Consider the following 15,720-nt stretch of genomic DNA (forward strand, 5'->3'; position numbering starts at 1 on the left):
GGCAGCCACCACAGATTTCTGAGGGTGGGGAAGCAGGGCAAGGAAGTTCATTACCAGCCAGTGTGTTGGTTTTAACATATCTATAGCAACTTCAGCTAGGAAGCAGCTTGCTTACAAAGCTTTCTTACCAAGCACTCTTGACTGGAGTCCCATCTGAAGACAGTGTTTTGTTATATCTCACTCTTGAGATCTCTCCTGCCATCACTTGTATCATACAAAAAGGAAGAGTGGCAGCTTTGCAAAGAGAAAATTACTCCAGTGGAAATTCTGCTGTATATTTTAAACACAAAGTGGTGATAAATACTTGTAATTCTTATAAAACTGCTGGAAATGTGATTACACCAGGAAGATTTAGTAAGTACAAAGCTTTCTTCCACAATAACTAAAGAAGGTTTCCATCCTTTGTTGTTGATAACCCTATCATGGGGACAGGAGTATTGAGATCAGGCTTTCTAACAGTCAGCTAAGCATAGAAAGAAGTATGGATTCATCAAATCTAAACTGAAAAAAAAATGTGGACCTTGCTAACTGTGGTACATTGATGGTCTGAAGGGGTTAATGAAATCAGTGGAGCTGCTAGGCAGTAGTTTCTGCACCCAAGTAGCAGCCACCAGCGACAAATGTGCAAAGCCATGGTATACACTTTAATTCTTTGGAGATGTTAAAATTGTTTGTGTGTTGTCTTATTTTGTTTTGCACTGTTTTACACTCTCCTGCTCACCTGCCCAAGTTGAGCTAGGGAGACTGGGTTTTGCAACTGCCTCAATGCACTAATTATCCCACTGTCGAAGGTGCTTAATCATTGGATACCCACTGATTTTGGTGGGGTTTAGCTGCAGAGTTGCTCCTAATAGATGCACTCAGTCACTGCCTGAGTTCAGAAATAATGGTTTTCTTCCTGCTTGCTGCCAATGTAGATGTTATTATCGCAGAGAAAAAAATAATTGAACAAAAATATCCCAGATGTAGGGACAGACGGCAATACCCACGAGTCAGCATCAGGCAGGCCTGTGTTAGCAGGGAAGCTTGGCATGAGCTGTAGTGAGGCAGGGTTGTGCTGGCTAGAAATGGCATGTGAGGAAAACGAACCGCTGTTCTCAGTGTGAATGCTGAGTGTATGAGGGGCTGGAGAATGTGTTCTGCGATAACTTGGTTGGTATAGGTGAGAAAATGGTAATGCAAACTCTGGAGTAAATTGGACGGGCTTGTCAACGCCGGATCAGACAAAACGTTGCCATGGTTATTGAGTCCCCCAAATAAAGAGAACCCTGCTCACTCTGAAGTACAAAGGCTCAGGATGGCTTTGTGGTCCCTCACAAGGGCTGTGGGCAGAGATGAGCGTTCAGATGTGCTGCCTGCTATCATTAGGGAATGCAAATCAGAGCATGAAAATGGAAGCGGAGGGGTGACAAAGTGCCTCAGGAACTACCTTTCCTGGTTAATGCCTAAAAAGTTCTCCTGGGAGTTCAGACTGATTGCTGTCTTTTCTGCATAATGGGTAGGCTGACTGATTTTATTGATCCTCAGTTATTTTTCAATATTGTTTTCTTCATTAGCCCAGGCAGCTCAGGTACATAGTCACGGGCCCATAACTAAGCTTCAGTGGCTGATGCAAACCAATTTTTACAGTGAAGAATCTACATTTTCGTTTTTAACAATAGACAAAGACAACTACACATAGTTTTAATTCATCTGAGGAAAGATTTGAATGGATTGTTACATGGTGCAAAAAGGGGAGTGTACATTTATTGTATTTTTAAAATATTATATTTTATTATCTTTTGAATAGTACAATAAGAATTAGCTTCAGTACTATTTATATTAAGGAAATTAGTTTTATAACTGTTACTCCTACAAATGTGGTATTAATCAGAATTCTTACTTTAGCCCAGTAAATTTTTAGTGTTGTGATGAAAAAAAAAAGATGAAAAGAGGAAAGAAAACCACTACAGTGATATAGAAATTATCTGGTTGCTGGGGGAAAATAATGTCTGTGAAGATGGGGAGCCAGCTTGAAGAATTTAGAGGGAAGGGCAGCAAGGGCGAAGAAAGTCACATTAAAACAGAGATGCAGTCTCTGGTGGGTCATTTGAATTTCATCTGCAGAGTAATTTTCATGCCATTTAGCCATAACCACAGCAGGAATGAAGAGGACTAAACACATTAAAATGACAAAGTCATACAAGGAGGGATTGGGGCTTGTGGTCATTATATTTGATAAAATTCAATGATACGGTAGGCTGAGTTAATGCAGTATCAAAGATTTTGAGTGTTTACAGAAAAATATGCTATGCAACAGGAGAAAGGTCTGTAGCACACTCATTCAGGGTTCATGGTACTTTAAGAATCCATCAATTACAGATGAGAAAGGATTTCTGGCCTGAAAAAAAACAAAGCAAAAATACAAACAACAGCAAAACATCCCAACCTGTTAACAAGATTTGCAATTGACCCTTAGACTAAAGACTTGGTTTTGGGTATTTTCAGATCCTTCAAGGAAACATAGGATATTTTAATAACTATTTTTGTGCTGCAAGATCTCTTAACAATTAATTAGTGGATTTAGAGCCTCAGAAAATGGGCTTATACTGAAAGCTTTCATCAGTTCTCAACTATTGTCCTTAAACACAAGCCACAGTAGGATGATCTCCTGAAGCTGAGTGGATGCTGTTCAGTGCTGCACACTTTTGTAGTTCAGGTAGCCAAAAGCCACAGGCACATGCCCATGGTCACACTTCAGTATCAGTGTTTCTGGTGGAGAATGTGCATATAAGTTTGGAACAATAAAATGTAGATTTATGTATCTGAGGAAAGAGATTCTCTTATCAACGGACAGCATGAGAGGAATTCAGTCATTTCATGGACACCCATCTTAAGATCTGGTAAGGTATATTAAGTAATACTAAGAAGAGAGCTGAAGATTCTTATATGTTTTCAAGAAAAGTTTCTGACAGTGGAGAACAAAATAATTCAGGAAGCTTCAAACCGTACTGGGCTTCAATAAATTGGCATAAATCATAGTTAGTTTTTTTCAGCTTTTAAGAAAATGGAGGGAGACAAACACAGAGACATATAAAAGCTGATCAATTAGCATTAACAAAGGCAGCAATCAGAAACAAACCTAGCCAGTCACACCAGACAATAGGATATCAAGAAACTGCAGCAACCTGGGACTTCGCAAAGGATAACGGTGCAAACCTGAGGGTTTATTTTTTCACGTAGTCATAGCATGAACTAAAAATAATTTTTTTTTGGACTGATGCTTGAAGAATCACATGAAGACTGAAGTTCATTTCATCTTGCCTCAATAGTTAGTGAATATAATGCAGAAACAAAAAAATCATAGACTTACAGAGGTCAAACTTAGAAAACACTTTGGTTATATCATTTAACCTTGTGTACATTATAGGTCAAATGCTAAAATGTGTGTGAAGCCAATATGTTTGCCCTAAAACTTATCACCTAAGGTAAATCCAGCTGTGGTTTAAATATTTCAGCAACAAAGAGAATCCACCAGATCTATTTTGGTCTTTTGTCCTATGACTACTTATATTCAGTGCTAAAAATGAGTACCTTATTTCTAATCTGAAGGTATCTCTCTCTGTTTTTGCTGCCAGATAAAAAAACCCCTCAGTTTGTTATTATACTGGTTACATAAAAAAACATGAATTGATTAAATGCTGCCATATCAAAGTATGTGGTGAATAATGTTAGGCAAAATGAAAAAGAAACATATTTTTTTCCAAACAGATTATATACCCATGATTATTATTGATACAATGAGCTAAGTAGTAACCCAGCATCTAAGTCATCAAAATCTATCCATCACTTTTGGTATGCAATCAGGGTGTAAAGGAATAATCAAAACCAGCTTTGTATTGAGAACTGATTCTCAGCAACCTTGTGTAAGTAAGTATGTCTATGCAATGTAACTGTAGATCATAATTAGATTTATGCTTCCCAGTCATGTCTAAATAGGGAAGATGCTTATTTTTCCTTCATCTCCAACCTGTTGACTCTTGGTGGTTGTGCACATGGCTACAACCAAACAACATCTTGGAGAATCAGCACGACAAATGCCATTACACTGATTACTTTCAGAAACTTACTGTAGTTAAAGAAACAAAGTATTTAAAGGTAAAGCTAAATTCACATGCAGGTTGCTTCATTTGACTAACTGCTTACATTTATGACTGACTTAGGTACGATACAACAAGTAACCACTAAATGTGGTTACTGGTGGATACTTGGCTGGTATAGAGCCAGTTGCCAATCTGAGCCAGACTTCCTGACCATAATTTAACTCTAATAAAGCGTTTCCAGTAATTACTCTGTCAGTGTACTTGTTACTATTAATATTTTCAGCCTGAAAAGTGAGTTTGTCTATTCCATCAATGACCAGATAGCCAGAGGCACGTGGACTAAATGATTCAATGGTATATTCAAAAACATAGACCCCCAGATATGGAACATGGAACTTTCCAGTTGCTGGAGCAAATGAAGCGCCATAGTTGACATCCAGATTGTTAAATCTGATGGGTCCTGGAGTTGTCATTCCATATGTATGAGATGCAAAAAATGCCACCATAGGTGCATATCTGTATGATCCTTTTGAAAAATCTGGAATGGAATAGAGAACAATTTCAAGTGGTGTTACATCGTAGAAAAGCAATTCAGACCAGCCAAAAGATCAACAGCAGCTTTTCTGAAATCACATCATCCCATAGCTTGAGCAAATGAAATATAGTATTTCTGCAAAACTGCATTTTTCTATATTGTATAAAACATAATTTTCTTCACAATTAGTGCTAGGTGTATATACCAAAGAAAAATTTTAGAAACATCAAGGGAACTTTATGTTGCCTATACTAAGCTATAATTAGGTGGCTTTCTTTCCACTCCCCCCACCCCCTCCTAGTTTTTCCCACCCCAGGATCTCTCTCATTGTTCATGTGAGTGAGCTGAAGCCAAGAATTTCTCCAGAAATCTTAGATGAATACTGAAGAGGTTTAGCACTCCTGATGTTAAATGAAGGAATAAAAGTATATGTGTTTCTCTTCAAGCTGAGCCTGCACAGTATCATTACCTGCTTTTGTACAAATGATTTAATTCACTGTTCATATGCTGTCATGAGTGAAAATCAGCCAAATGAATACTGAAAGGAGCATATAATTCACATTCCATGTGGCCTGGATGTAAATTATTTACTTGTTTTCTGGACTGAATAAGCATAATTTCCACTTTTCTTTCTTTTTTTTTTTTTTTTTAATTGAAATTATCTTTCAAGGGCTACATCCTTTGTTGATGAAAGTCAGAGGCATGCCTAACACGACTCCTTGAGGCCATAGTCCCACACATCTTGGTAACTACTAGTATTTATACAGCATTTATGGCCCTGTAAAACTAGTATTCCCCAGAGATGTGATTTTACCTCCCCCTACAAACTCCATGACATCATGTTCAAACACATCTATTGCACACCCTCCACTTGGCACATTTCATCAGGGAGCTTTCCAGCTATTATGGCAGGTCCCAAACCAATTTAGTCCCATCATCTGGTCATATTAAAGAAAGAGATCATGAGTCACCCACTGGGATTGATGTCTTCGGCACCAAAACAGGGGAGACTACTACTAGAGGTGGTACTCATTAAAGTGAAATGTGAGACCTCTGACCAGCAAACGCTCTCTAACTAGGCCCTGGGGCAGAGGCCCATACTGCCAGCATATTGCTCTGCTAAATTCTGTACTTGCCGACACTCAGGGAATTGTCGTTCCCCAGCTTCACGCTGCAGTTGACTCCTCCAAAGGGGTGGCGACAAGCGCAAATAAAACTCTGTCTGTCATTGATACAGGTTCCTCCATTCTGGCACGGGGAACTGACACAAGCTGAATACTGGCCTGTGAAAGAGAGAGAGGAAAACCAACAACCTCAGTTGCAATGTCATTACCATGACACTTGCCAAGTTTACAGTATTTTGTAAAGCCTCTTTGTCAATACATAATTTCTGCTGAAATTCTTTGTGAAGGACAACTTCAGATCCTTTTCAGGCTGTTCAGACCCTTTGCTGGTCTGGTCTATCTTTACTTGAACTCAGCAAACCCCCAAGATATTCAAAGTTGCCTCTAAGTGCCAAGTTCTGCTTGTCTCAGAGGGTCAAGTACACGCAATAAGGTAAAAGATGCTTCCAAGAAGTTAGATCATGCTGCTTTTTCTGGACAGAGCCAGCTAATCCTTGGGTGTACCAAAATAGAGATTTTGTACTGCTGGTGTACAGATTGGACTGTCTTGTCTGTGAGATGACCCATCCAGACATGTAGTGACCATTGCAGGAGAGTCTGGCTCCTGGTGATGAAAGATCTTTAATGCTACTCAAACCACTTCCAGTACTTATCCCTGAAAAACCCAAGTCCAGTATGTCTGCAAAGATTGTTATAGAAGTTTTCTGTTGCAGGCAATGAAAATTACACCAAACAGAGCAGAGAGAGCAGAGTACCCTTGCTGAGGATGTCCTTGCCTCTGTTCCCGACTATGTATGAGCTGACCAAATCACACTCAGCCGATAAGGAAAAATCTGTCAGGCCAGTGCTGCTGAGCTCTGAGACAGCAACTACTGAGTGTGATTGTATAATGTGCTGTCATAATAGTTTTAGGGGGAAGAAAATTCAGGTCACATTAAAAATTAAATAATGCTATGAAAAATTCTGAATACAAGGCGTTCCCAAACCGTACATTTTTCTTTTCTCTTGTTTTGGTTAAATAAAAGTCATATGTTTTAGCAAATTTTTTTTGTTGGGAACTGCCAGCAGACCTCTGGAAAGAGAACTCCACACAGTCCTGTGATGGTAAATCTACATTGGTAGGTCAGAACTGGAAAAGTCTTGTGTAAAAGGATCTACTTATTGGCAGGGAAATGCTGAGCTGTAGCTTCACACAGATATTTCAGTAATGCTCATGTTATCTTCAGGTTCGCAACCAGCCGTTTCACAGACTGATGCATTAAGGCAAACTATTTCTGTGTGATATTTTAGTTCAGTGAGCAGAATGCTAAGGCACATGCTACAGTGACACTTGAATTTACTCTGATATAGCATATGATTTAAAAAAACAACAGTAATTCCTTCCACAGAAAATAATGTCCATCCCTTAATGCCTGAAATAAAGTAATTTAAGACTGTCATGACTGGGGTCACAGCACAGGCAACTGGACATGAGGAAATAATGGTTTTCTTCTCAGATAATAGTTTTGCTGCACACTTAATTGAAGTTATTTTTCACTTACATTTACCAAGCATCCACATATTTACCAAGCGTGAAAGGAAAGCAGAAAAGGAAGGAAAACAGCTGATTTTGCTGACCATATCATATTCCCAAAGTACAAAAGCTTTGTGTAAGAACATAGCAGTCTCTCTGTTAATTGGCCTCTGCTTATCATAAACAAGAAGTAAATCCAAGAAACAGGAAAACGATCACAAAAAGGAAATGACAATGATGTTGAGACTACTGTTTTAAAAGTCTTCTGTGGGGTGATTTTGCCTGAACTTAACCTTGGAGTTAATTCAAATGCAGGCATAGCTTTATCTACATTATATTAACCCTCCAGGTGCAGCATTGCTTAATAGCAGCTGGGAAGCTCTTCCATTTGATAGAAATAGGAGAAGCTGTGAAGGGAGTTATGTTAGGATTTTCAGAATAAAAGGCAAATACCATAGATCTCCACCATGAAGGTAATCTCTATGTAACTATGCTACAATAGCATGTTTCTGCTGTCATTTCTGGCTGAGGCTACTCCTCTGTCTAGTATTTCCTTTTTCTTTTTTCCTTACTGAAGGGTGTTCTGAGACAGACTATTCCCTCCTTGGGGTAAAATACTAAGAGGTTCAGGCTAGGAAAAGATTTCCTACTAGAGTACATATTTTATTGTTAATTAATCTTTCACAACTTAATAGTGTAGATGAGTAAAAGATGGAGACTGTAAATTAAAGGCTTAAATTGTAGCTATTAATAGCAGAGAATAAACTGAATGCAGTTGCTTATTACACTTGGTATGGTAGGAGTGAGAATAGCGAGTTAATGCTCAGTTTTCCTACTCTTTCGGAGGGCAAACATCCAGAAGCTCTTTTGGGAAATAGACTGCCAATGCTGTGCAAACGAATCTTCAAACAAACAATGATGCTCTGTCAGTACCTACCAGAGTGTTATTTAGAAGCAAATCAAATACTTAGCAATTTAATGGTCTCCTTATGGAAGGAAGTAACTCCAGTGGTTAAGTTTGGAAATTCTTCTGAACAGGAAGTAACTGGCCAACATTTTTTAAATATTTAGTTATCAGTAACTGTTTCTCAGGAAGTCCTAGGAGATTGGAAGTGCCTGAGAATCTACTAAACCACCCTGCTTGCACAGGGTCAAACTGGTTGTCAGCCTACAGTTATTAATCACCTCTGGTTCGGCACTCTCAGTCTGACAGTGATAAAGGCAATGGCCATCCCCAGGATTCTAGATGCAAGGAGTGTCAGGGAACAGGAAAAAGACAGCTTCACCTGGGCCAGCACCCAGGAACTGGGGGTGACAGCAGGGCTGGTGCCTCACCAGGACAGGTGACAAGCACAGCATGGCAGGTGTGGCAGGAGAGCCTACCCCTGATAAGACCTATAATCCAACACAATGCAAGTTATCAACCGCAGGCGCCCGGGGTGCTGTCTTGGTGTTAAAGTTTGCTAAGACCATCCTGGTTCACCAGACTTCAGATATGCATCCTGCTGCTGAAACAGGATTTGATAGCTAGTCTGCTGGCTAGTAGATCTGTAACTAGCAGTCAATCACTTTATACTATGAAAGTCCAGTCTCCTTGCATACAGTCAGGTTCTTCTGACATAACCCTTCTTGGGGTGTATGTGTGGAGATTCCTCCCTTGGCTGAGGATGCCCTCCAAGGTTACTCCTTAAGGCTGAGAGAAAGAGGTCTCCCCACGAGCGTTGATATGGGTGAGTTTCATCAGATCTCTACTTCATAATTATTCCTTTTTGCTAGCTTTAATAGAACTGCTTCAATAATTGCTTTGCTACAGTGTGCTATACTACATTATGCTATATTATACTCTACCAGTAGATTTTTAGTGTTTATATTGTGTACTTTTAGTTCTGATTAAGATCTTTTGTCTGATAATTTCTATGAAATAAATTATTCATTTTACATAAATGTTCTCATTTTGCCAATCATCAAAACCTGCAGGACAAAAGTTGCTCAATCATAGCTCTGTAATTCCTTAAATTTAAACCATTAACATAACCTGAGGCTAAGATTAGGTTTAGCTGCACCTAGACTCCTCTCTGAGAAGGGGTTTAGAAAGCAAGGGAGTCCTTTCTGTACCTTGAGACTCACTGGCAAGGCTTTGCTTTTTAACAAACTTGCCTAAGCCTTCCACTACCCCCTGTGACAGCAGGTTGATCGTGGTAACCAGGGTTAGTCACAGTCTAGCAGAACTGAAAAGGCCTTGGATTTTGGCTTGAGCTGAAAGAGGGATCCCAGACCCACAGGCAGGGTGTGCAGTCTAGGGGCTAGGTCAGGATGCTCAGGGCAGTTTAGGTGCTCTGGGCCCTGTCAGGAAATTCAGGTATAAGCTGTTTAGGGTGTTTGTGCTGCAAAGAAGCACAAAGGTTCACCCGCAGTACTCTTGCGCAAAAAGCAAGGAGGAGAGGTGCCTCAGCTGTGCCCTCTGGTTTTGGGTGGGGGCAGGTTGTCAAGACCCATCTGAGCTACTTGGACTCTGGCAAGTCTGTTTCTCTGTTAAGCAAAGGTTTTTAATACTTCCAGTGTGATGATTTTAGGATCATCAATTTAAAAACAAAGAACCAGTTTCATCAATCCATTAGTCTAAAGCCTAAATATGCAAAATTGAGGTGTAGGTCATCAAACTGAAATGGAATAACCATTACACTTGTGCAATTAAATTAATATGGAAAACATTTAAATAGGTTAATTTCACTGCAGGCTTGGATGATAAAGCAACAATGGAAGCTTGCATTTCTGTTAAGAGTCAGAAATCTTGTGAAAATAAAATCAGAAATAAATACAAAGGAAATGTAGAAATGAAAGAAATTACCTCTCATGGAGATGCACTGTTTTAAATACATAAATATGTGAAGCACAGCTTCACTCAGTTATTCATGTTGGTGGGAGGGTGGCATAACCTGAATAAGGCAAAACCCACACCAAGAGAGCACATGGACCTTTGGAAAGCACTGCAGCCTCTAGACTACTTAGAAAACAGACACAGCACTAAATAGCAACAGGCAAATGGGGAGCTAAGTTCCCCTTACACTGCATCATACTTTTTTGCAGTAGAACAGTATTTGCATTGGAAGGTAAGACCAATAACCCATATGCATAACCCATATGCATTAGTCTTGCATAACCCATATGCAAGACTAGTGAAGAGTCACTGAATATATATATTTTATAAGGGCTGTCATATCCACTATGTTAGATGTTGAAGCTGTCTGAAGACCACTACTTTTTATCCACCCTGCCATTACAGTAAGTATCAGGTAAAGTGATAGTGTTTTCACCCCTAACACATGTAGTGCAGCCTCTAGCTGACATAAACCTTTTCCTTAGTTCATTCCACAATATAGGAAGTCTGCAAAGGTATATGTCCCTGGATAAGCAACGCAAACTCACATTGTTTTGTCTTGATTTCAACTAACTGCTTAGGAAAGTGTTACCTCAGGGTCAAATCCTGAACAGATTAAAGCCAATGAGAACCCAAATCTGTTAGAGTAGGATCAAATATTGATCATATTGGAATCAATGGGAATTGTCATTCACATTTTTCTAGCATTTTTTTTAATTGAAAAAGACAGTCTGAGATTAAATACTTTTTATAATTAGCCAATTATGCCTCAGGGTTTCTTTGACAAATTTTAGTAGAGATGGCACAAATTTCTGGGTGCTGTTCTGGAACTTGAGAGAAAAAACTTTACTGGAGAAGCAAAATCTACCCAGGCAGAAGATGGATACTTGTTAATTAGGATAATGGCCTTACTTCTTCAACTTACAGAAATGTAACGTGTGACTTTGCTAGGCATTCAATATTATTGAGTACAAAAACTCATTATAGATGGAAAAGTCTGAAAAAACATTGCTATGTAGAAACCTTGTGTAGAAATAAGCCTTCTTAACATCTGCAAGATCTGCACTTTCTGTAGGAGTGAGAATACATACAATGTTATCAAGCAAGTTATTTGTTAAAATTCAGTATGAGATAAATAATAAATAGGAAAGACACTAATTCATTAATGTGGAGTGAAAGACAGAGCAGGTGGCACCTTTCTGTGCTCCAGGCAAATAGCGCCAGTGATATTTTCCAACTAAGTAGATGGTGTGGGAAGGATCAAAGACATCATATGTCATTCTCTCTTAATTTTAACAAAGGTTTTGAATTTCCATCCTATGCAGTGCCAGGAACAGACAAAACACAGAAATTACTGAGGAAGAACTGCCATTTTTAGTAGCAAAATATTCAAATTAATTTGTAGTAAGACCACGGCAAATCTTGGTGCATTTTTACGCGTGACTGCCTGCTGGAACAGCTGTGCCTCCTCTCTAACTGAGAAGGTAATCAAGGACTGAAATCCTTCAGTGGGGATTGCTTTCAGCAGAAGCCAAGCTATTTGTGGGACTGGGGCTTTAAAATGATCCTTTCCATTGATTATTGAGAAACGCTGTACCTAGGGTAGGAGGAGACAAAGGAGCAAGGCGGGGAAAGGAAGGAAGAGGGAGGACAAAGAAGATTGTTCATGGCCTTAACACATGAAAAAGGGTAATAGCTCCTGCTATCCCTACATCTGCATACAATAGGGAGCAAATATTGTTTTAGAAATATTCATAAGTTTAAGAGTGCTTTACAGAAAAGGTTTAGGTCTGAATCTTCAAAACTACCTGGGCATGTCTCTGTCATTAAGGAATCTGTATCATCTTAACATGAATTAGAATTATCTCAGGATTTCTAGTCACTTAGTCACTCTTCATTTTCTGTATTGTGCAAGAAATTATATTTCCATGAAGCATTATCTTGGGCTATTGATTTTCACTCAAGTAGGATTCCAAAAGTCATAATTCAGAGTTTGTACTTCTGTGAATTCATTCATATGAATTCATTTCACATGATGACATTTGAATTTAAGCTCGGAAGCAAATCACACTCAAAGTTTCCATTTTAAGAATGGAAGCTCCTACTCAACTGAGCTGTTCTCCAGGTGGATTTGAGCCAAACATGCTTTATTGGCTGCACTCCTTCTTTTGCAAGAACACACTGTATAACTGTAACTGTAATTTCAATGAATTACTGAAGGAGTCGGCAAAAGCCTCATTACAGTCATTTGGTGTATTCACTTGCTTCAGATTTGTCATCCCTGCTGACATTGCAAAGTACTGATGCAACTCCATATTTCTCTCCCAGCTTGTATACACTTTTTTTAAACTGAAATTACTAATTGAGATGCAGACACAACATCTTTATCTTTAGATTTTGTCTAAACTGTCAGTTACATTTCAAAGGTCAGGTTCTCAGCTGAGGGTGTGTGCATACACATGTATCTTAAAATGATCAGATGTGAATTTAGGAATATTAAAATGGAGCTTCTAGATGCCTTAGTGTAGTCTCCTCACAAGAGAAACAAATTCTCTTGTAAGCAAGAGACTAGAGTAATCTCAAGTTCCTCTGAAACACTCCTTCTGGCAGTCTAGACTTTTTCTTACCGAGTCGAGTTCTGCCACTCAGTTCATCACAATGGTTACATAAGCCTTTATTAAAACACCCTGATTTTTAGTAGAGCAAAATGCTTTACCTGGATCTATGGTATTATCCGTGTTTCTTTGACTTCGGCTTGCCAGGCTCATGGTGATGTTTGCTGCTATTTTTTTTGCTGGGGCTGGTTTCTTTATAACTGGCTTCATCTGCTTCTGGAATTTGGTGATATTGTTCACTGCATTTGCCACTGATATGTCAACATGCTGGGTTAAATTTGTCAAAATAGTTCCTGCTTTTACTTCAAGGACAGATTCAATGAGCTCTTTGAGGCCTCTCTGCAGCAGGGGTATATCTGGCTGAGCAGATTTAATTAGCACGGGGATACTCGCATTAACTCTCTGGATGCTGTTGTTGGCAACCTGACACAACCCCCAGGCCTCATGAGCCGTCTTGTTCACAAGTGGGATGACGTTTGAGAAACGGATCGACTTGGCTTCCAGGGCCCTGATCCTGGAACTCAGTGTCTGGAGCTGAAGTGAGACCACCTGTTCTTTCTCTGTTGTGGCAGCACTGGTTCTTTTCAGTGAGACACAGTTGTTTGCCAAAAACTTGGAAATTTTTGACTCTACGTTCAGAAGGCGGACCTCGTGGTCCTTTGATTGCTCCACAGAGTCAAGTAGTTTTTCTTCCAGGCGGCTGATATCTTGTTGCTGATTTTCCACTTTTGATGCTGTATCATTTAAGATGTAGAGAAGTCTACTGAAATTGTGGAGGATACTTTTGTCAGACTCCTTGTACAGAAGATCAGAAAGAGATGGCGCTACTTGTGAAGTGAATTCATACTTCTTGTTATTGAGCAGTGTCTGGAGGGATTCATTCAATTGTTGGAACTGGGGAATGAAAGCCAGGATGCTGTCCAGTTTCTCAGCTCTGCCACAGCAGATTTCAGTCTCATTTCTTAGAGCATGTAGCGTATCTTTCAGCACATAGTTATCTTGAATAGAATCAACGGCAGTGTTTATTACTATCATGGTCTTGTTTAAGCCATCCTCTATTTCCATGGAGCATTCATTAACACGACTCTCAAACAGTTCCTGATAAGCCTGAGACTCATTTTTAAGTCCTTCCTGAGTTTTGGAAAGCTCCTTCATTGCAGAACTCATTATGTCAATGACAGTAGTAAGGTTTTCAAGCTTCTCATTGATATCTTTAACTTGAATTTGTTGTTCATACTCTGCAGTTAGACTAAAAGGTACCCCTTGTTCAATCAAGGGTTGCAAGATTTCCATATCATAGCACAAATCATTAATTTGCTCATTCATTTTGTCCATCTTATTGTCCAGTGGTAGGAACAGGTCAGAGAGACTCTTGTTTAGGACAAGCATGTTCTCTTGGGTTGCTGCCAGCTGTGTTTGGAAATTTGTTCTGCTCTCTGACAACATGTCATCACAGACCCCCAGAACAGAGTCTCTCTGAATTTCCAGTGCAACACTGAGATTGCTGATCTTGCTGTCTTGGACTCTTAAATCATCATAGATCTCCAGCACCATCATGCCTTGTTTCTTTACTTTCTCATGCAGTGTGAACATGTACTCTGTAAGATTGTACTCCATGACTTTATCTGCTGAAGGGATGCTTTGTCTTGAAGACTGTTCAGCTGATAACAGTTGTTCATGAGCATCTCTTATTTCAGTAAGAGTCCTATTTAAAGATTCATAATAAATGGCACTTCTTGACTGTTGGTGCTCCAAGTTAATTTCCAATGACTTCTGCTTTTCTTGTAAAGCTTTCATAGGCTTGTCACAAGAGAGGGCCATTTCTTCTTTCATCTGCACCATGTGACTCTTTAGCTCCAGAATGTCAAGTCTTGTTGGCCCACTGTCATTCTCCTGAGCAAATTTTTGTTGGCTTTCATTCAGGTGCTTGACTAATTCTTTTATATTTTCAAGCTCACCTGACAAACTAGACACAGTCTTGAAAATTTGAGCCATGCTCTCTTGCATTTCCCCTTGAAATACTTTAAAGTGTTCTCTGACTATGTCTTTAACTAATTCATTGATACTTCTGGATTTGAGACCTTTGGGGAAAAGGAGAAATACGGAAACAATCAAACCAATTGTATTAGCCACATCTAAGTTTTTCCCACAACATGAGAAAACACAATGTACAGAAGTAAAACACGCACATCCCTGCCCCACAGAGCAAAATTTAAAGCTGAGAAATGTAGAGGATGTCTAATAGTGTTTGAGGATTAATCCCTGTTTCTACTGAAATCAACAGGAGTTTTGCTGTTATTTTGAAAAGGCAAACTCAGACTCTGTATGTGGTTTCAACTTTGATCTCCTACTTAAGTGGTTTCTGAGCACTGAAAAGAGATCTGTGTGTTTCTGTGGCTCTCTAATAAAATGATGTGTCTTTTCTCCACTAGAAAAGTAAAGGAAAAACCAACTGCTTTATCACCATTATGATCAAGAAGTGAAAGCAGAGACTATGACCTGCCTATTGTATGTGCTAAGTGATCATATGAAACACTGTAGTGAGAAAGAACAAAAATACAAAGAGTAACCTTATTGAATAGCTTAAGTTAGTAACATGACAACTGCTGCAAAATGCAGACATTTTAAAGGTAGAAACTTTTAGTCTTGCAGACTACAACTGCTTAAATAGTTCCTAGGAGTACTGATTTTGAAAAGTACTAGGCAGAGGTGAATGTGTGGGAATTCTACTCCTGTGAATAACATTAAAATATGTTTCCCATATAGCCTCAGATGGGTCAAGACAGTCATAAAAAAAAGAATGCTGCATAATATATTGTAATTAATTAGAGCAGTAGTTCTGCTCTGGTGTGAGATTAGGAGGATTTTTATTAATTTTTTCTCCAAAGGAAAACACTGAAGCATTTTTTACATGTTTTTCCTAAACCCAATGAACACTTGTAGCCAGCTTGTGATATAATGGTTAAACCCTTC

At 39.1% G+C, this 15,720-nt stretch overlaps 1 protein-coding gene across 1 annotated transcript in view; it reads right to left on the minus strand.

Moving 5' to 3' along the window:
* Positions 1–3,235: 3,235 nt before the first annotated feature.
* The window catches only part of MMRN1 (multimerin 1), a 43,307-nt gene continuing 30,822 nt past the window's right edge, over positions 3,236–15,720 (minus strand). Inside the window, exons 6-8 of the mRNA XM_032687003.1 lie at positions 12,849–14,828; positions 5,754–5,900; positions 3,236–4,620 (exon numbers count right to left, since the gene is read on the minus strand). Coding sequence (XP_032542894.1) covers positions 4,199–4,620; positions 5,754–5,900; positions 12,849–14,828 — 2,549 coding nt within the window. The 3' untranslated portion in view covers positions 3,236–4,198. The remainder of the gene's footprint in view (positions 4,621–5,753; positions 5,901–12,848; positions 14,829–15,720) is intronic.

The sequence above is a fragment of the Chiroxiphia lanceolata genome, chromosome 4 (genome assembly GCF_009829145.1).
Source record: "Chiroxiphia lanceolata isolate bChiLan1 chromosome 4, bChiLan1.pri, whole genome shotgun sequence".
NCBI lineage: Eukaryota > Metazoa > Chordata > Aves > Passeriformes > Pipridae > Chiroxiphia > Chiroxiphia lanceolata.